General features: G+C 34.0%; 2 protein-coding genes across 4 annotated transcripts; one reads left to right on the top strand and one right to left on the bottom strand.

Moving 5' to 3' along the window:
• The first annotated feature begins 261 nt into the window (after positions 1-261).
• LOC107495328 (uncharacterized) lies at positions 262-14,767 on the top strand. Of its 2 annotated transcripts, XM_052262593.1 has the most exons (19): positions 262-572; positions 1,651-2,271; positions 2,367-2,455; positions 2,596-2,694; positions 4,188-4,806; positions 4,958-5,965; positions 6,079-6,190; positions 7,547-9,099; positions 9,249-9,324; positions 9,440-9,560; positions 9,656-9,742; positions 10,064-10,516; positions 11,357-11,452; positions 12,393-12,554; positions 12,666-12,848; positions 13,299-13,412; positions 13,489-13,671; positions 13,992-14,036; positions 14,440-14,767. In XM_052262593.1, exons 2-19 carry the CDS (start codon positions 1,704-1,706, stop codon positions 14,572-14,574), a joined length of 5,703 nt encoding a protein of 1,900 aa, XP_052118553.1. In that variant the 5' UTR covers positions 262-572; positions 1,651-1,703; the 3' UTR covers positions 14,575-14,767. The 2 variants fall into 2 exon arrangements, with proteins under 2 accessions (XP_052118553.1, XP_020981067.2); XM_021125408.2 differs by lacking the exons at positions 262-572; positions 1,651-2,271 and having other exon boundaries at positions 2,426-2,455; positions 4,147-4,806.
• LOC107495332 (hydroxyproline O-arabinosyltransferase 1) lies at positions 14,734-18,219 on the bottom strand. 2 transcript variants are annotated; one of them, XM_016116453.3, is made up of 8 exons: positions 17,669-18,219; positions 16,931-16,998; positions 16,616-16,817; positions 16,270-16,367; positions 16,114-16,183; positions 15,742-15,813; positions 15,525-15,638; positions 14,734-15,134 (listed from the first exon to the last, which is right to left on the bottom strand). In XM_016116453.3, the coding sequence occupies exons 1-8, from the start codon at positions 18,083-18,085 to the stop codon at positions 15,075-15,077; spliced, it is 1,101 nt and encodes a 366-aa protein (XP_015971939.1). In that variant the 5' UTR covers positions 18,086-18,219; the 3' UTR covers positions 14,734-15,074. The 2 variants fall into 2 exon arrangements, with proteins under 2 accessions (XP_015971939.1, XP_015971940.1); XM_016116454.3 differs by having other exon boundaries at positions 17,675-18,218.
• Positions 18,220-20,644: the final 2,425 nt, after the last annotated feature.

Here is a 20,644-nt window from a genome sequence, read left to right on the forward strand (position 1 = left end):
AATTATTATTATTAAATTTATACATAAATAATTTTTTAATTAACAAAATAAAAAATAACTATATTATTCATTAATTTACTTTTTTAATTTTTTAATATTATTTATTAAATTTATTTTTTTTACTCTATTAATTTACATTATTTATATATTATTCAAAAATATTATTAGTTACTTATATTTTTTTAATAATAAATAGAGCGGAATTGAAAACTTATTATATTAGCGGTACAACATCACGAAGGTGGTGGATAAAGTGAGTAAGCATGCAATAACTTTACTACCCATTCCATGAATACTGTACTCTCAGGTGCTGTGCTTCTCCTCACTCCTCTCTCTGCTCTGCAACTCTCTCTTCCCTCCTTTTAAAAAGTTTTTGCACTCTTCACACTCCTCCGTTTCTTCCATTTCTCTCTCTTCACTGTTTCACCCACTGGTTTCGTTTCCAACTCTCATCGCTGCCATTTTTCGCTTTCGGTGACATCCCCCCTTTCTTGTTATCTTTTCTTTTTCCTTCCTCTCTTGGATTAATGTTAGGGTTTTGAGCTCCGTTTCAGCCATCCACATCTTTGACGGTAACAACGATCTATTACTCGATCATGCTTTCTTTCTTTTCAGATTTTTAATTTTGCTTCCATCTTTTTTTCCCTTTTTGGTTTGCCTTTTGCTATCTGTGTGTTCCGGTGCGAATGTTTGTTTCATGGATCTTCTTTATGCGGAATGCATTTTGTCGGTGGTTTTTTCAGTCTGCGTTGTTGTTCATGCAATGCATGGCTGCATGGTTCAATGCAAAGGAAGTTTAATGCAAGTAATTGGAACTTTTTTCCGACGTTTTGTTTTCTTTGAATCAATCATTTATGATTATTACTTATTACTGTTATTCTTATTATTAATGCTATTAAAAAGACTTAAGGAGTGTGATATACAGCGGAAATGCATTCGTGCATGTTATCTATCGGAGTTTTGAGTGCTTTGAATACGCATCCGTGGCATAATGATATTAATATGCTTCTTGTGTGGAGACTGTGGTTTAATATAGTAGTATTCAGCTAGTAATAAGGAAATAGTAGCTTCAAAGACTCTTATTAGCATGATGACAATTATTTTAGAGAAATATCCATTTTACCACTGAATTATAGGTCATCTGTACTTTAGCTTCAGATTTTACTGAAGCATGACAATCAAACGCTTAATCCTTTTTAAATTTGCGCTTTGATTATTTTGTTAAGTTTTACCTTAACAAAATAGTTAACATGAAAAATTGTTTGTTGTCTGGGTTGCACTTGTTTTTTGGTGGTGGTGATTTTTTTTTTTTTTGGGAGGGGGGGTGGGTTCACAATCTTAGTTTGGGGTGAAATGTATTAAATTTCCATTAAAAATGAATGGAAACTTAATACATGGGTCAATGTCTAAATTCACAAAAGTCTTGGGTTCAAATTGATCATTATAAAATTATAGGGGTAAATGTTGGGGATTATCAATTAACTGTGACTTCGCACTTATGATTTCTGCTTTTTTGATATATCATTTCATATTCTAGAACCTTGTGTTGCTGTGTCTCCAAACAAGGGTTTTAGAGTGAATGCAAAAGTCAATGTTTTATATTAGTATTCGTTCCCCCCTGCTTGTTAATATAGATGGAGTTGAATGCAGGCCAACGTACCTACTGAGGAGTTACTCATTGTTTAAGATAATTTGTGGGAGAGATGCAAGACTCTGTTTACCCCAGCTGCAGTTATTCAGCTAACCATGGTGATGCTGGAAACTCATTTGTGGCTCTCCTTTATGGCCCTCCATCCCTGTTGCAGTATGATTTCAAAGACTTGTCTGATCAGAAACTTTGTACCCCGTCTGGTAGTTGTACTGCTGCAAGTGGGAACTTTGTTGTTGATTGTAGTGATAGTGGAACCTTCCCAACATCTAGTGGTGGAATCTTTATTGAAAATTTAAATAGTCATAACCTGCAAAGCAGGCAAGATACTGTTCTTGATAGTTCTTCCAGGGCAATGGTTGGTCTGAGGGATAGTGTTCATTCTGTATTTCATGATATTCAGAGTAATAATACTGCTGCACAGTCCACAGTCCCTGGTGGCAAAAAGGCAAGGGAACCTTTTTCTTCTAGGAGCCAATGGTGTGGTACAAACCCTGCATCCAGTCTAAATGTTTGTGCTACAGATAATCAAACTACGCCAAATATGGTTCCAGAACATTGCTCTTCCAACCTTAATTCTCTTTTAACGAGTGGATGCCCTCGTGTGTTCTGCATGGAAAAAAGTGAGCGCTGGAGTTACATATTTTCCATATTGGTTAAGGGATATCCATTATACATATATTGACAACTCACATTTGTATTTATATTATCTTAAAAGGTGGATATCTTCTTCTCAGCAATACAGGGCTTCTTGGTATTGTTTGCTTATGCCACTCTTGCCACATGTCAGTTCTTAAGTTTTGTGAGGTAGGTAAATACTTTCACAGCATAATGCTACACTATTTTGTTGAAAATTAGCCTCGCCAAAAGGCCTCCTTGAAGAGTTAACTTAGTTTCCTATCACACAAATTTTATACTTAATTTGTTCATTTGATCCAATTTTGCAGCATGCAGGGTTATATGGCATCAACCCAGGGGATGCTGTTCATATGGAAAATGGTGAGACCATTGCACAATGGAAGAATTTATACCTATTAAAGTTTGGGGTAAGGTGATGTTATACAATTTAATGGTTGATGAGGCATTATGCAGAGTTTTTATATGGCCTGTTCTATCTTTTGCTTATTAATGTTGGATAAGTTTTCAGTTCTCAGTAAAACAGTCCTTTCTTTACTGGTTTTGATTTTTCAGTTTTGAATATTTTGCACATATTAATGACTGAAAATGAGTAAATAATAGTTTTACGTATTTATTTCCCGCTTTTTTCGTCGTTCCCCCTTCCTTCCTTTCTTGAATTTCGTTTTACTATGATGCAAAAGAACTAATTGTATATCCCTTATTTACAACAGTCGCTTCAGTAGCCTTCTGATTTGATGCATCTTTTTTACTGCTATTTCCTTTCACTTTGCGTCTCTCTCTTCTCTCTTTCATTTTGCTTTATTTTTTTTGACAAAAGTGAATGCTGTATGTTTTGTTCCATAAAATTTTATTCACTAGCTTGAAGCATATATCTTTTTTACCTTACATCTGGAACTTAATATCATGTAGAATAAACTTGGTGAGCATTAACATCTATCTTACTTTTGCCTTCCTCTGATGGTATGGTAAACTGTGTTCTTGGCCATGCTTTTGAGAACCATTCTATATTGTTCTGTTTGGCTAGAAGACAGTTGAGCTGATCGCCTGCTTGGTTTGTTTGTGGCTTGAAAACCTGACTACTGAAAACTGACTGGAATTGGGGATAAACTACATGGTTTTGATAGAAATCAGTGTTGAAACAGATCGATGTGGCTCAGGTTGCTGCTCTCTGTGCTTTGCTGTGGCAGCTCGTCAGCTGACGCTTCCTTGCATGCATTTAGTTACAATTTGACGAAAGCATCATAATACAAGTTGTAAAAGAGCAAGATTATCAATGAATAATGTGAAGCTGCAAATATAATGTTCTAAGAGCGTGTTTGCTTTAAATTCTGAAGAAAAAAAAAGTTATTTTTATGAGTTCTATTTTTTATATAAATGAAATAGCTAAAAGCTGACTTTTCTCCAGAGATACTCTTTATCAGCTTCTAAAGATGAAGAATCTGGTTTTTTTTTTTCTGTTTTTGGGGGATATTCTGACAATTCAGCTTAAAATTATTTGTCCCTGCACTGCAGTTTTTGACTTTGGTTACTCTTACTGACAATATCTGCCATGTACATTGTCTTGGAGGGTAGCAACCACAAACAACCAACCTAACTTCGGACATTCCAAATATTCTCATCTTACAAGCCTATTAACTATGAAGTTAATATTATTAGTTCATTCAACAGGCCATTGCCATACATGTTACCTTTGACAGTGACATTTATTTATGAGGTCTAGCCAGCTTATAGGGAGAGAAAAATGTTATTGACTTGTGTATTTGCTCTTATGATATATTGTATAATCTTCTTTGGCATCCTACCTTTACTATTGGCCTTGAGAGTTGTATTTCTTATTTGCATGTATTTGAACTTCGAAGCAACAAGAACTTTGGATGGTGATACTTTTATGGTGCTTTAGATTAGGTCTCTGGGCAATGAGAGTGAATGGGACTGGCCAGAAGTATTATCAACAACAGGAAGTCTGATGAGATCCAATTCATCTTCATCCAGTATGTCAAAGAGTGATTTATCTCAAATATTGAGTTCATCCGCAGTCAGATTAAGGTCTGCAAAGCCTTGTGATTATGTTCCATTTCCAAAGGCCACCAGCACAGAACCCAGTTTACTTAGTGGTGTATTTCCCAGAGAAGAACCAAATACAATCCAGGAAAGTGGCAAAATTCCGCTCAAAGGTTTTGTTGGAACATGTACAACAACAAACATTGTTGGAATTCAAGGGAATGATGGTTGTCAACCTGTACCACTTTTCTTTGATTCCCTTAAACGAAATGGCAATTTTTCAGTTGCCCACTCTCCTTCACAAATTCCAACAAGCCTTCCAATAGATCATGAATGCATAAAAAACAATAATGAAAAAGATGTGCTTATAGGCAAAGATGCAGCATCGTCTAATATTGAGCTGAGGCTTGGACAACCCCCTCAGACAGGAAATCCAGTTCCATCATTTATAGGACATCCATTATTTAATGCCCTTGTCAGCCCTCCAAATTTGCATCTTGCAAAGCCAATGATTAATAGTACGTTAAATTAATGTTTACCTTAGCTGATTATTGATAATGCTATAGTGCTATTTATTCAATTGTTTATTGATGTTATTCAGTTTTTACTTATGTCGCTTGTCATTTTGAATAAAAACTCATAAGAATGGATTTGGTTAATTGGATGCAGTGCATAGCAGTGAGGGGAAATTGCAGAATAATTTTTGCCATGGTTATGGTTCCTTCAAAATGGTTGATCAACCTCAGCCTAAAATCAAGAACTATATGCCTGGTGTTAGCAATGCTTTTGGTGGTGCAGCTAGATCAAAACCTGACAGTGCAGCCAACAGTTTGTTGTTTTCACCACTTCCACAGTTAAATCTTCAGCCAGAGGGAAAGACAAAAGCTAGTGAAATTTTGAAGAATGATAGTGGACCTGACATATCCAAGAAACATGATGAATTTAATGGCATGCAGTTTGCTCCTATTAATGTTCCCTGGAAAAATAATGGTCACACGGGAAGGCAATTGGATTGTTCAGCAGTGGGATCTATTAAAGGTTTGGGCAATGATGAAGGTGTTAACTTTGCTAAAGATCCTTGTGCTAAATTAAACTCTGGATTTGGAATTAGTAATCTAGTGAAATATCCAAGTTCCATCAGAGGAGCTGTTGGTGGCAATGGTAGTTGTATTTCAACTGTTAAAGGAAAGATATACGAGTCATATAATGAATCAAGGTTGCCGTTCGATACATCTGCTGGTGTAAATTTTCTCTGTGATTCTAGAAATGTGTCTTCTGTTGGACAAAAGAATCATTTCACCTCAGGGACGACAATTCCATTAGAAGGAATTCTGAAGGGCTTTCCCTTGCTTGTACCAAATTCTACATCAAATCAGACTACTACACCACAGCAACAGAGCATTAACTTGGACAGACCTTTGCTTGATGAAAATATGAGGTTGCTTGCAGTGACGCAGATACTGGAGTTATCTAAGCAACGACATGCATTGCATTTTCATAAAATGAATCAAAAGCACAAGAGATCCAGCAACACTTCAGAAGCTCATCCCGACGTATATGAGGCTTTGACGTCTGAACAGTTCTCTTTTGGCGCTACATTTAAATTGCCACAAAAAAGAGGTCCTTGTGGGAGTCCTGATACCACTGATGATTTAGAGAAGCTGGCTTCACTCACAGGCATGCACAATGGCTATCTGATCTCCCCTTTTAACTGTTTTGATTTTGCAAGGATTCTGGAACTTTATTCTTTGTACTATGTGCATGCTCAATAGTGGTTATCTTTCATACAGGTTTGAATAGATACTGTTTCTCTGGCTTGACAGCATTACCTTTACATTCTAAAGAAAAGAAATCACAATGTAAACAGGCCTACAATCTTCAAAATGAAGGGCAATCGTTGAGGTGATTGCGACCATTATCAGCTTACGTTATAAGGATAATATTACTTGCATTTTGCTTTGGGATAACTTTTGTGACTTGTTGCCATTAGAATCATGCAGCATATTCAGTTCAGCTTATTTCTAAGGCATCTGTAGGTATTGGTTTTCCTTTATTAAGTTTTTTTTAAGTTCAGGCCTTCAGGATCAGGGTTATTGGTGGCTATTATACCCTCTAAAACTGTTACCTAGTTGCAAATATTTTTAAACCTAGTGAATCAAACATGTGAGAATTTTGGGAGGGACAAAAGAAAAGGAGTACATGACTGTTAGGAAGGAACATCAGCCATTGACATAATCAAGGTGTAATTATTAAAATGGTAGTTGCATGTTTGTGGCCTCTTAGAACTGAACAGAGACCTAGTTTTTGAGTTCAAAGTTAATGTACATATATTTTTTTTTGTCAAAAATAGAGTGGGACAAAGTTAAAAAACCATGGGAGTTTTAGTTATTGTGGTATCATCTGTCTTGGGAGGACCTGTTCATGATGGCTGGTGTCATTTTTTATCCACTCATTTGTTCTGTATCCAAAAACTTAACCTGTGTTAGTCAAGATAAAAGAAAATGGGTTGTATTTGATAGTTGAGAACTGATGTAAACTTTGTTGAAAGTTTATGGGTGTGTATATTGATTGTGTTTATACTGGCTGCGCTGGATTCTCTCCCTAAGCAACACGCTATATGGCCTTTAGTAGAGTGTCAAATTATTTATAATAGGATGCAATGATGTTTGATTCATGTTGCCAACTTCACATTGTGGGAAAATACTTTGATATTGATACTGTCTGATATCTCTATTTCCAGAGGACATGTGTACTTTGTATTCTTTACTTTGGATACCTTTTTATGGTTTGTTGTCTTAATTGTAGTGTTGCTTTTTTACCTATTACTTGACACTTTAGATGAAACTACTACAGTCTTGTTTTACTTGTAATTCCTTTTTTCAAGCATATTTATTAGTTGTCTCAATCCCAAAGCATGTATATGTTGGTTTCCAACGTCTCTAGAAAAAGTTAAAAAAAGTGTGGCACAGAAAGTGAATGAAAAAATATGTTTCCAAACATGTAGAGTTTTACAGGTGAAATCATCTGGTAGAGGTTGGATGAGTGAATGTGTTTGAACATTTAATTATATTTCAAGAAATAATGAGTAATGAGGCTTCAAGTTTTCTCTTACCTAAGAAATTGGATGCTACAGTTTCTGCAATGATGCTTGTCACTTGATTTTCTGATGCAGAAGTTATTATTTATTCTATATTTTATGATCGAAATTCTTAGTTCCATAACTAATTACTTTTTCTCTTCCTCGATTTTATATTTCAGCCTTGGAATAAACAATGACAATACACTGTTTCAGAGATCAAGTGCATCCAACAATTTCACTGAGAAACCAGTGGATACGAATTTGGGAAGATACACTTTTGCTGCAGGGCAAAACCTTTCTAGTACCAATTTTTTTTTGGGAAATGGATCAACTTATAATTTTAAACAATTTGCAAAATCTAGTGGTGAAACTCCTTTGAAGATAATTTCAAAGGATGAAAGTACTCATCAATGGAGAGGTGTACCAAGTAAGCTATGGAAAGCAGATTGTGATGCAAAATCTTTAGATCCAATAGCAGCGGAAGGACAAGATGATGTTCAAAGTGTAAATGCTTCTGCTAAACGCTTCAAAAGGAATTTTAATATGGAAGACATGTTGAAAGTGCAAGAAAAGTCTAATGTCTCGACTGGGTCTTGTGCACCTATGGTCACTCAAGCTTCCATGGAGTTCAATAAGATTGATTCTTGCATTATTGATGGTGGGGATGCTACTGATTCCAACAATCTTGTACTTGATGAGGGCTCAGTAATCAATAAAGGTTGGTCACCTGATGCAGTTGAAAGTGAAAGAAGTTCTGAGTTTTTAGGCTCCACATGTGAGAGTTACTTGAACAAAGGTCATTTGAGAGTCATAAATGATCAAGATAAACCATGTCGTAGTCTCCTTGATGAGCTTAAGCTGTTAGATTCTATGACAAGGCAAAAAAGCCAGGACCAAAGTCATATACTTTCTGGTCATTATAAAGCCAATCAATCTCAAAATGTCAAGGACTTAAAAGGAAAAAAGAAAAGGAGAAATAGGCTGAAGAATTTAGATGCCTCATTGCCTTCACCTTTCTTATTGCATAACAAGAACGATGAAAGGCAAATGTACTTTCCATCAACTCAGCGAAAATCATCTGCTAATGCCGCTTTTCTCCAGTCTAATGCCAAGCATAAACACACTGCTTTGTCACCCAAATTTCCTGGTAACCATTTTCTAAGTGCACGTCATAGTGACAAAGAAGATAGTCATGTGTCGGAATCAAGTTCAGATGACGAGTTTCGTGGCTTACATGACGTTCCTAGAAGAAAGAAACAAAGAGCATATTTCCCTTCTGATTGTGTTGGGCATTTTCAAATGCAAGATCCAGATTTAGAGGAAACTGAAATTGGCAAGGTTGAGTCAATGTTTACCAGGGGGACAAATGCCAATAGAATCACAAGGCCAATAGTATGTGGAGAATATGGTGAAATATGCAGTGAAGAATTGGCTGGAGAATTGCCAAAAATTCCAAAATTTGTTTCTCTCAGTAAGGTTCTTAAAAGTGCCAAAAGATGTAAGGTACCTAGATTAACTTCGAAAAAGAAATTGAAGAGATTGAGCTTTGGAAGTAATGAACACTGCTGTGGTCAACCCGGTTTGGAGAGGGGCAACACGTCACTTGTTATTTTCAAAGCAAAGAGAGAATCCAAAGCTATACATGGTAATAGTATTGTAAACATAGCTCCATTGAAGCTGAAGAACAAGGAAATTAGGAAAGTACGCAGTATTAATGAACTGACTGCTAAAGGTGAATCTGATTTTCTTTTTATTAAAGAATGCTTTTGATGGTTTAACGCTTTTGATGCCTTTGTCTGTTCTGTTATAGTTACTATCTATGTGTGATGGATTATTTTTCTAAGTAGTTCCGTCTTACAATGGTTTTGTAATGAATGGCAGAAACCAAAGTGAAGGATATTGTGGTGGAGTATGGTGAAGATAAGGAGCATGGTTGGTGTAACACCAAAAGCAGAAAGTGAGCAGATTTGAAGTTCTGTTACTTATTTAGTACTAACCTACTAGGTCCATTTAAGTGCTCATGGTTTCTCTAGAGGGTGCATATTTTTCTTATGGTACATATGCATTTGCAGCTTTGTTCAAGAATGCATGGGAATCTCCATCCAAAATTCAGACGCATTCTGCTCTGTGTGCCAAAACTCGAGCAATGATGACATTAACTGTTTGTTGGAGTGTAGTCGCTGTCTAATTAGAGTATGTAAATGTTTCAAATAAGGTTTATCAATTTAATTGTTCATATATATTGTATGAGACAAGTCTAATGCTGTCTCCGTTTTGTTTTATTTCAGGTTCATCAGGCTTGCTATGGAATCTCCACATTACCTAAAAAAGGCCGTTGGTGTTGTAGACCATGCCGAACAAACTCAAAAGAAATTGTATATTTATTCATATTTTGGTTGAATAGGCTTTTTCATTTTTCCTTTTTTTTTTCTGTGTTGATCTTTGGTACTGTTGCTCATGATCTTTGCTTTGAAATTTCGCATAATTTTATTTTGACTCATTGATAGGCTCACTCCAAATGCCATAGTTTCAATCATCTCTTGATCATTTATTGCCTTTGGGAATTAACTACTGCTTCTACTTAGCTATTATCAATTTTGCAGTTTCAGATACAAACTTTCCAATATGACTTACCCAACTTGAACTTAATTTAAACTACTTTTCTTCTTTTGGCATGTTGCGGGTCAAACATCAAGGCTTGTGTCCTGTGTGGTTATGGAGGTGGAGCCATGACTCGAGCAACACAGAATCGCACAATGGTGAAAAGCCTCTTAAAAGCGTGGAGTATTGAAAAAGGTGGCATGTCTAAGCATAGTACTACACCTGAACTTTTTGAGAAGGAAGCAGATGTATTTGATTCCACAAAATCTGAACTAAAATTTGACCAAACATGTGGTTTGAAGTCTGGGAATGTTGAGATCTCAAGATCAGACCAGTTGAAAGTTGAGATGTCAACAAATCAAATGCAAAATGTCCCTTACAATATTTTAAAGGTTCATAACAGCATTACAGCAGGAGTTCATGATACATCTGTAAAGCAGTGGATTCATATGGTTTGTGGGCTTTGGACTCCTGGAACAAGATGCCCGAATGTTAATACAATGAGTGCTTTTGATGTATCTGGTGTTACACTTCCTAGAGAAGATGTGGTGAGTTCCTAACAGAAATTCTTGGTTGCATTTTATATCAATTTTTATGTCAATCAATCAACCACTAGAATATATATTTTTTGACAAAATAATTTTGTTAACATAGAGAGAAGAATAATACAATATAGAGATAAGAGTTGCACTATACAGGAGCCAAAAACAACCAGAAGAACTTGACATTATTGTTCTTTACATATACTGTCATCTAGATGCTATTGTCTATTGGGCGTTCTATATGTTGAATACATTCTCAAATCTGTCCAGCATATTAGATATACTGACATTGGTATTCCTATGATAGCAGTGTCTGTATATGGTACTATGCATAGCTTCTATTGGATTATTGCTACTGTTTTAAGTTCTATATTTATATCTGGGTCCTACAATGATTACTTGATGAAATAAAATACGGACTTGCGTCCTTTTTTCTTAAAATGGTTAATTACATTGGAGTTCTATATTATTTTTTTTTGTTGCATTTGATTGAGTTCAGCCGGTGTTGAATAAAGTTAAGCATCTCTCTTCTATGCTTTCATGAAGTCAAATCGTGTCGCATTTGTTTGTTCTAATCATATTTGGACCAAGTTTCTTTGATTTTTATATTCAGGACTCAGAAGCATATAGTAAGCCTTGGTTGAGTGTTTGGTCTAATGAATGGACTTAGTATCTGCTAGAAAATCCTAACCCTTTAAGGGGTTAACACTGGACATCGAATCCTTTCAGTGTGATGTTATGGTCTGTATAAAGGAAATTGTTTTATCAGTTATAAATTCTGGTTAAAAGATACATGTAAATTCAAGGTGACACTCCCCAAATGTTGACTATTGTCACCTTTTCCAGGTTTGTTCCATCTGCAACCGCTGGGGTGGTTCTTGTATAGAGTGCAGGATTGTCAATTGTTTGGTCAAGTTTCATCCTTGGTGTGCTCATCAAAAGGTATTTTTTGTAAGATATGTTGGTGTTTGCATCATACAATTTTCTGGCTTTAATATGGTACCTTCAATTGAAAAATGCTTCTATGTATCGATTTTATCTTTTAAGAAAGTTCTATCTTATGTGGCAATTATTACTATCCTAATAATTGAAGCATTTGTGATCTTTAGTCATATTGGCCTAGTACAAAACGAGTACCATCCGCCTGAAAGATCTGTCCTTTCTGACACTGGCAGAGCTCCCCACCCCCAAAAAAAAACCCTAAAAACCAAAGACTATAAAACTAGTAGCATAGACGCTTGCTAAGTGACGCTGCTTCAAATCCCAATTGAACAATTGAATTTTGCTTTGTTATGCTTCTTGTCTCCGTGAAATTCTAAAAGGTCTGATTGCTTACAAATATTGACATAAAAAGTTACTAATTTCAATAAAATATATTTTCATCGTATTACTAATTTTTTTTGTGGTTAAAAGATTTCTTCTTTTAGTATTTGTTGCAATAATTTATTCTAATAAAAAATAGACATTTGCGTAAAATAGTCCATTAGGAAATCGTCAATACCAATATGAAAAGGTTATTATATTTGTATTTTATATCTTTACTCATATAATTGTAACTACCACGTTGGTCACATTTTTTATTTCCAACATACCTTTACTTAAATAAATGGAGAATTTACGAGAAACTGCAAAAAATCAAAATGAGTAAGAGAGAAGTTAAGGAAAGTTGTTCACTAAATTATCATATAATTAGAAAATAGGAAACTTGTTAGCAAAAACACTTACCAAAGCCAAATTATGTCCTCTTCCTTTCCTTTGCTTTTAACTTAGGCTGGCTGGTGGTTCTGGTTTCCATTCTGTTGATCTTGCTAAATTTCAACTTCTGTTGTGGATCAATCAGATGTCCTCTAGCATTGTTTTCATTTTTTTTTTTTTTTCGCAGAACCTGTTGCAATGTGAGACTGAAGGCGATGATGATGAGAACGTTGGATTTTATGGAAGATGTATGCTTCATGCTGTTGACCCTAGATATCAGTCCAAGTATGATCCTGTTGATGATATAGATAGCTTAGAAGAAAGGGAATTTACCTGTGCCAGGACAGAGGTATTTTCTTCCTTTCCTGACATTTTTGGATTAACAATTAGTTTATCTGAATGGTTATCTGAGTGTTGTTTGATATGTTTCCTGTGATTTGATGACTTTGGAGCATTTTAGGGTTACAAGGGCTGTAAACGGGATGGTTTCCATAGATATTGTTACAGTGCCTTAAAGGGAAAGGGAGGAAGTGGATGCCTTGTTCCTGAAGAACAGTTAAATGCTTGGATTCACATTAATGGGCAGAAATCGTGTCCACAAAGACTCCCTAAGCCCGCATCAGATATTGAGCATGATTGTCGGGTATGTTCAAGTTATATCTATAGGCCGCAATTTTTGTGTGGTTATATCTACAGAGCACAATGGCGTCGTTTGATTCATGGAGCCAACCCCACTTAGTGGGACAAGGCTTTGTTGTTGTTGTTGTTGTATTATGTTTACTAATAGGTTTTGAAATAACTGAACTAAAATTGTATTTACCAGTCAGTTGTTTGTTGATTGATGTTTTGGATTATCCTTTCTTTGATCTATGTGGCTTGTATAAGACACCTTGTTTATGTCTAGAAGATCAGTTTATATAGTTTTCTCAACCTTGTGCTAATTATGGACTTTTTACTTGACCTAGACATGGACTTCAGCTTTTCAGAAACAAGCAATTTTAAGTGGGAAGATATATTTACATACCTAGTTGCCATACTTATTTTTTGGGTAAAATTCAGCCTATTGTCCTGAATATCTAACTCGTATATGCAGAAGGAATATGCTCGGTACAAGCTAGCAAAGGGCTGGAAACACCTTGTTGTTTACAAATCAGGAATTCATGCCCTTGGTCTTTACACTTCTCGATTCATTTCCCGTGGTGAAATGGTTTGATGCTAGCCTTTAGTATTCATATTTGCTCTTTACTGTGGTTGCATATATGATGTTTCTGATGCTTGGATAGGTTGTTGAGTATGTTGGCGAAATTGTGGGGTCACGGGTAGCTGATAAAAGAGAGATTGAATATCAATCTGAAAGAAAACTTCAGTACAAGGGTGCTTGCTACTTCTTCAGGATTGACAAAGAACATATTATTGATGCCACAAAGAAAGGGGGCATAGCCCGTTTTGTTAATCACTCATGCTTGGTATTACTTTTGAAAAACTGACTTGACTTCTTTTTTTTAGGTTCTGTTTTGTTAATTAGATATTAGTTATAAAGTAGTTTTGGGTCAGACTCAAGTTTGATGTCTTGGGTGTTATACCCAAAAATTCATGTGAATGAACAAGCTGGAGATCCGGGCCTTCTTACCCTTCTCTATGAACACTTATTTCATTTATCTTTTTGCTTGAGATAACTAAGAACTGTGACCATTATCAATGTGATTGTTATAACAAATCTTATCCGTCTTTTTTTTTACTTGCAACAATTGTGCATTGTAACTAATGTTTTTCTTTACATGGTCAGCCGAATTGCGTGGCGAAAGTGGTTACTATAAGGCATGAGAAGAAGGTAATCTTCCACGCACTCCAGTTAAATTTAGAGTTAAAATAAAACACTCCAAGATAGTATATTCACACCACCATACATAGAGGCGGCACAAACTAATTGTTGATGGACATGATTATGACAAGGTTACTATGTTGTATCTTTAGGCATACCGCATATGGCATATGTTTGTTAAAATGTATTATTTAGAAATGTTTTTAAGATATAATATTGGACCTTCGTTGGCTGGGTTGACAGTAGATAAATACTTGAATGTATATAATACATACATTTAATGTATAAGAAATTAAGAATATTTGCAGCTGGTCATTTTTAATTTACAATGTTTAAAAGGTTTTTATATTATAAGAGTTTAATTTTGTTACACAGTGTAGAGTTTTAACCATGTGGCTTTTGGTTTTTGAAGGTTGTCTTTTTTGCAGAGAGGGACATATATCCTGGTGAAGAAATAACATACGATTACCACTTTAACAACGAAGATGAAGGAAAGAAGATTCCATGTTATTGCAATTCCAAAAATTGCAGGCGCTATCTTAACTGATTATAGCGATTGTTGATAACATGTATGATTCGTGAGAATGTATGTAATTAAGACTCTTGAAATTGTCACTTGTTTGTGGATTTAGTACTGGGAGAAAGGTTGGGGGAGAAATATTCTCTTTTTCAAGGTTGAAAGGATAGAGTAGTTTCAATCGCAATGTTAAGAAATTAAAGAAACCATTTTATGATGACAACCATTGCATGTCATTAGCAGTCACATGTATGTGCCCAAGCTTTGCACCCATGCAAGGTTCCCATGGCATTAGAGAATCAGATATCCGTGGTCCTTGTTACAGATTTTTCTTTTCTACTAACATATCCTTTTCCCCCAGAAGTCCACAAGGATTAATGACATCTCAAGGTACAGAGGGCTTAAATTAGTATTTCGAAACATGTAAATTACACAGCAGCTATGTATAAACTACACAAAACAGTTATGAGTGATGTGTACGTTGCCCATATTTGGCATAGGCAAGTTGTGAAACACCTTCAGAGAGGCTTCTATGACCACCAGTTCGGAATATTTGCTGTGGCTTCGTTTACCATTTTGACAAGGGTCACCTGTACAGTAATGATAACTGAATTGCTCATAGTCCTCCAAATGGTTTGTTCTTAAACATATTTATTCATGAAGAAAATTTCTTGGGGTGTAGTTTAGGAGGTTTAAAGTCCAATTAAACACCAAAGCATATAACATAAAAAATGGAGGCCCTCAGCTCTAATGCTCTTAAAAGTTAAAACACTAAACCCTAAGCTTATTAACTGAAACCACAAGTGCAATTAAATAATTGTCTAAAGATAACTAGTTCATTGATTACGTGATTTTAATTCCAGTTTCTTCTAATTTTAATACGTTGGACCATCTTATAGTGTGCGTAAATTCCCCCAAAATAACGTATTTTCTATTCTAAATAATTTATGATCAAAATTACAAAGGAAGAGGAAACGTACCACACTTTCGGGAACACCAGGTGGTGGCAATGTCAAGTTTTTGGGGGGAGCAACATGATCATAAGATCTTTTGTCAAATCTCCACTCTCCAATCTTTCCATACGTCAGCTCACCCTGAATATATACATGTTATTCTGAGTGAAACTCAAAAGATCTACCTTTCTAACTTCAATAAAGATAAGAAAGGTGTGTTCGAGCTCAATTTTCAGCACAGTACCTTCATATTATAGTCACATCCATAAGTGTAGTGAATTATGTATGTATTCCCAATTTTTTTGTCCCATGGAGGCTGCCAAACATAAACGATGAATAAGTATAAAGCAGGAAAACCACTTAATGTACTATCTTCTTATGAGTTATGGCATGGAACTTGTGTTTTTCGATGGGCATTTTTGCATGCATTTATTTCAATCTATTTTTGACAAAAAAATCAGCTCTTTTAACAAAAAGCACTTTTCATATATGTATATATATATAATATATATATATATATATACACACATAAATCATAATTATATTAGGTATTATTACCAGAGGAACCTTATTAATTCATGACAGGGGAAAATCCATTAAAAAAAAAAAGTTGAACCTGAATCATGAATTCCTTGTGTAGAATGTTACCAACACCATGAAGTGCAGATGAAACGGCATAAGCATACCTGTATCAGTGATGTAAAAAACATTACAAGCCTAGTTGGAGAAAGATTTGGAAAGCCTAATGAATCTAGAGAAGGACAATTATTACATTTCAAGCACCCATCCAAAAGCTTTATCTGTTTCAGGATCCTTCTTCATTGCCAGGGAAACATTCATCCAAGTGGGAGCAATCTTCTTCAGGGATTCCTAACATACGTTACATATATAGTTAAAGGGTGGACCAAAATCAAGAGACTATCCATAAATACTACTACTTTCATCCAAGAATATGTGTCTTTTTACCAAAACTTAAAAAGAAAATAAAAATTGTATTCAACACAACTTTTCTCTCTTATCAAGACATTTCTGTCTTATCTCTGTAGTCTATCTCTGTACACTTATCAAACATAACCTAGAAGACACTTAGTTTTGGACGGAAATAAATTGAAAGATACCTTGGCAACAATAACAGGTGAATTGCCAATCGGGTCTATATTGGTTATTGGTCCTTTCTCCTCAGGGAAGTACTTCCTTAGCACCTTCTCATACTTCTTTGGCTCAATATAAAAGAAAGGGAATGCAGCTCCAAGACCATCTCTAGCTAAGTTTGGTATAGGCTTGACAATTATATGATCTGGCTCTGACATCAATATGTAACTGAAAATATGCAATACAAATGACACTAACAAAAGTCAAAACCCAAAATTCCTTTAACAAAATAATGATCAAAGTATAGCACTTAGAAATTTGAAGTTGAAATAACCCCATACTCTTCTTTGATATCTGCTTGCTGTAGCCATTGCACAAATGCCCCTGGCCTGTTAAGGACAATGTAACCCTGCCATAGAAAAGAGTCAAGTAAGATTACATAAAACAACTTTGATCACTGAAAATTAACATTGCTTATAATTTAGTCCTCGAATTATCGCACATTGTTAAGCAAGTACTAGAAGTTCATAATCATATTCAGGAACTAAATTGGCTACATTTCCAAGAACAAACCTCCATTTACTATGAGAAATACTTGCATGCTCTTGCTTCTTGGAGGATGTATTTGCTCTCGGAGAACATTTGAAAAATGCTTTAGGACATTTACAACCACTTATTCTTAATTTTTTTACAATAACTTTTAAATACCTTAAAAGAAAAATAGTATATGCATTTACAATTTTCTTTACTTTCTTTTTGAAATCAGATAGTAACCAGGACGAATGAAATCCAAAGCATTTTACCCAAAGAAAAAGTGCAAGGCATAGCACTTAAAATACCATACTTCAAGAACAAGCGCAAGGCATAACATTTATACAAATTATTCACAATTTGAAGCACACATTTCCTAGTTATCTAATTCTATAATAACACAACATAATGGACAGAACCTAATTGTAACTTGTAACAGAACAAACACACACACTTCATAGGAGGAAGGAATGAAAACCAAATCATAGCATTAACATTTGTGTACACAGTACAAAACACAATTCAAAACCCCAAAAAAAGGGAAAAACCTGAACCTGATCCACGCCAGCTGGCAAAGGCTGAGCCACGAAGGTAGGGATCTCATCCATGAACTGATCAGGCTTTCCAGAATGAAGAATCCTGGTGAAGCCTCCCATGGCGGATTCAGGTCCTCCCTGATCCCTCATCTTCTTGAACCAGTAATACATCACTCTGCACTGCCACGTGTTATACACAGAATCGGAAGCAGTTACTGCAGTGTGGAAGAGTCGCTTGTTGGAATTGGAATGTGTTGATCTGTGAAGTGGCATCTTAATCAGCGGGTCAACGGAGATTGAAGGGAGTCTTGTAGAAGGTCCTGGAAAGTCTTGCTTCAATGGCGCATTTGCTGAGATTAGGATGTTGTATGTGATCAGTGCCACTGAGAATGTCACTAGAATTGTGAAGAACATGTTCCCACAACCCATTTTTTTCTTCTTCGCTCTTCTTCTTTCTGTTTTGAGGCTAATGAATGAGGTTTTTTATTTCACTCCATGTGCAGAACAAGAATAATGATGGGGTCACTGAGTGAAGAAAAATAGTATACAACAGGATGAAACATTGAAACACCAAATAACTATTATAATTTATAAGCTCAATAATCGTTTCAATAATATCTCAAATAAGTATCCAAAGAAACAAATTTTAATCACCAAAACCGTCCTTAATCTTTTATTTTATTTTACATATTAATATCAATTGAATTTTAGCCAAAAAGAAACAAATTATTTTTAAAATTTACATAAAGATCAAGTTTATAAAATTATTTTTATTCATTTGTTCTCCAACAAATTATTTAAAAAATAATTAGGATTGGTCATTTGGTATGGATGATTTACATAAGCTTTTTTTAAGATTAAAATATATTTTTTTTTCAAAATTTTATTAAAAATTTTTAAAATATTTTCAGGTTTTATTTTATTTTTAAAGTTCTTGATTTGTATCAAATATATTTGACAGCTAAATTTTATAAAATTTAGGAATAATTTAATAATAATAATATATGTCAATTATATCTTGTTTGTTTGTGTTAAAGATTATTTTTATAAAATTATTATTAAATTAGTGTCAATTTTTTTAAAAAATTAGTCGTTATAAATATATTTAATACAAATAAAAACTTTTAAAATAAAATAGAAACAATAAAATTTAAAATACTTTTAAAATTTTTTAATAAATTTTAAAGACAACACTGATAGTTTATTTATTTATTTATTTATTTTAAGTATTGTATAGATTCGGTGAGACAGAATAGAGAAAGAGTGGTTGGAGTTTGGACAATGTGGCGGCTCAGATTGTTTGTCTCCAGTTGTAGAAACTTGAAAGATGAAACTACCTCAAGTCGTCAATTTATTTTATTTCAACTTGTCTGCATGTTTTATTTTATTCTTATATTAGATGTTAATCATATTATTAAACTCAATTTTAGCATAAACCTAATACAAAAATAAAAAAATAAATATAACAGTAGATAAAATATCGATAAGTATTTAAATAAAAATACTATGTATTTCAAAAAATTAATAATCAAATCAGATATTATATATTTATATATAAATATATATTTTATACAAATAATTTTTTAATTAATTAATTTTTTGTATACACTTAATATGATATTAAAATATGGTAATTGCTTTCGTTTTTGTAAATATTACGAGATAAAATATTTCCTATTTTGTATAATTATATGATAAATTTAAGAATAAATTATTATTTAATTTTTACCTATAAAATTTTAAACGCTGATAAATTTATCTATAAAAAAAATTATTATTTATATTCATAAAATATGATTTTGTAGGACAAAATTATTTCAACATTAAAAAATTACTTAACAATTTTAAATTATTTTTTTTTCTAATTCTAATCTTAACATTCCTTCTCCAGAATTTCAACTCTCCTTTTATCTTTTTTAATTGTTTTTATAGATTTCACCGCCTTCTTCGCCAACGCAATCACTGCCACCAACCATAAGCTCCACCTTCGAATACAAAGAAAACTTTGGTGGCACACTGCCTGCTGCCAAGGACTAGATCCCGTCTTCTATACTTTTCTGCGTCACCTCCTGGTAGAAAGTAAGCATTCCACGTGCACCACCCGAAGAAATCCACAATTCTTCACGGCCTTGAATGCGTTGTGGATGGTGACGAAGGGGTCGGTGCCAGCCTGATGAAGAGCGCGTGGCTAAACGACAATATATTTGTGTCGGAAATCGCTGCTCTCGATGCAAAGTTTGAGCTCGTCACGGTCATTATCTTGAAGGCATACTGTGAGACTTCCTTTAATGAGATAGAAAAATACGATATGGACGATCTGGTTACTCTCATTGCTATCGTCAAATTCGAAGGAAAAATCGTCCTTAGCTTGATCTCAACGAGAAGATATTGAATTTCCAATGAAATGTTTCTTCCTTTGTCTCTCATCTTCTGAGCCATCTACTATAGCTTGAAATAGAAAGAGAAAGGTGGGACTAGCAGTTGGTGGAGATGGTGGTATTGGTGAAGGAGATAGTAAAATCTATGAAAAAAAAGGTTGAAATTTAAAAAAGGGGTGTTGAGATTAGAGTTAGAAAAAGAATGATTTAAAGTTTAAGTTATTTTTTGTGTTTAGATAATTTTATTGTACGGAATCATTTTTTATTGATAAAAATAATAATTTTTTTATAGATAAATTTATTAGCATTTAAAATTTTTGTGAAAAAAAATAGTAATTTATTCTAAATTTAATTGTATTTTTTCTCTCTAAATAGAGAGAGAGAAATAGTGGAACTGTGTTAAAAAAAATAGAGTAAAAATAAAAAGATAAAATTTAAAAAAATAAAATAAAGGGATTTTTTGAAACGTCTAGGTGTAATAAAATAAAATTTAAGTGTAAAACTAAAACTAAATACAAATATTAGGAGTATAATTAAGATATATTTTTTCTATATTTAAACAATTTTTATTAATTAAATTTAATTAAGTTAATTTAAATTAAACAAAAAC

The sequence above is a fragment of the Arachis duranensis genome, chromosome 6, assembly GCF_000817695.3.
Source record: "Arachis duranensis cultivar V14167 chromosome 6, aradu.V14167.gnm2.J7QH, whole genome shotgun sequence".
Taxonomy (NCBI): domain Eukaryota; kingdom Viridiplantae; phylum Streptophyta; class Magnoliopsida; order Fabales; family Fabaceae; genus Arachis; species Arachis duranensis.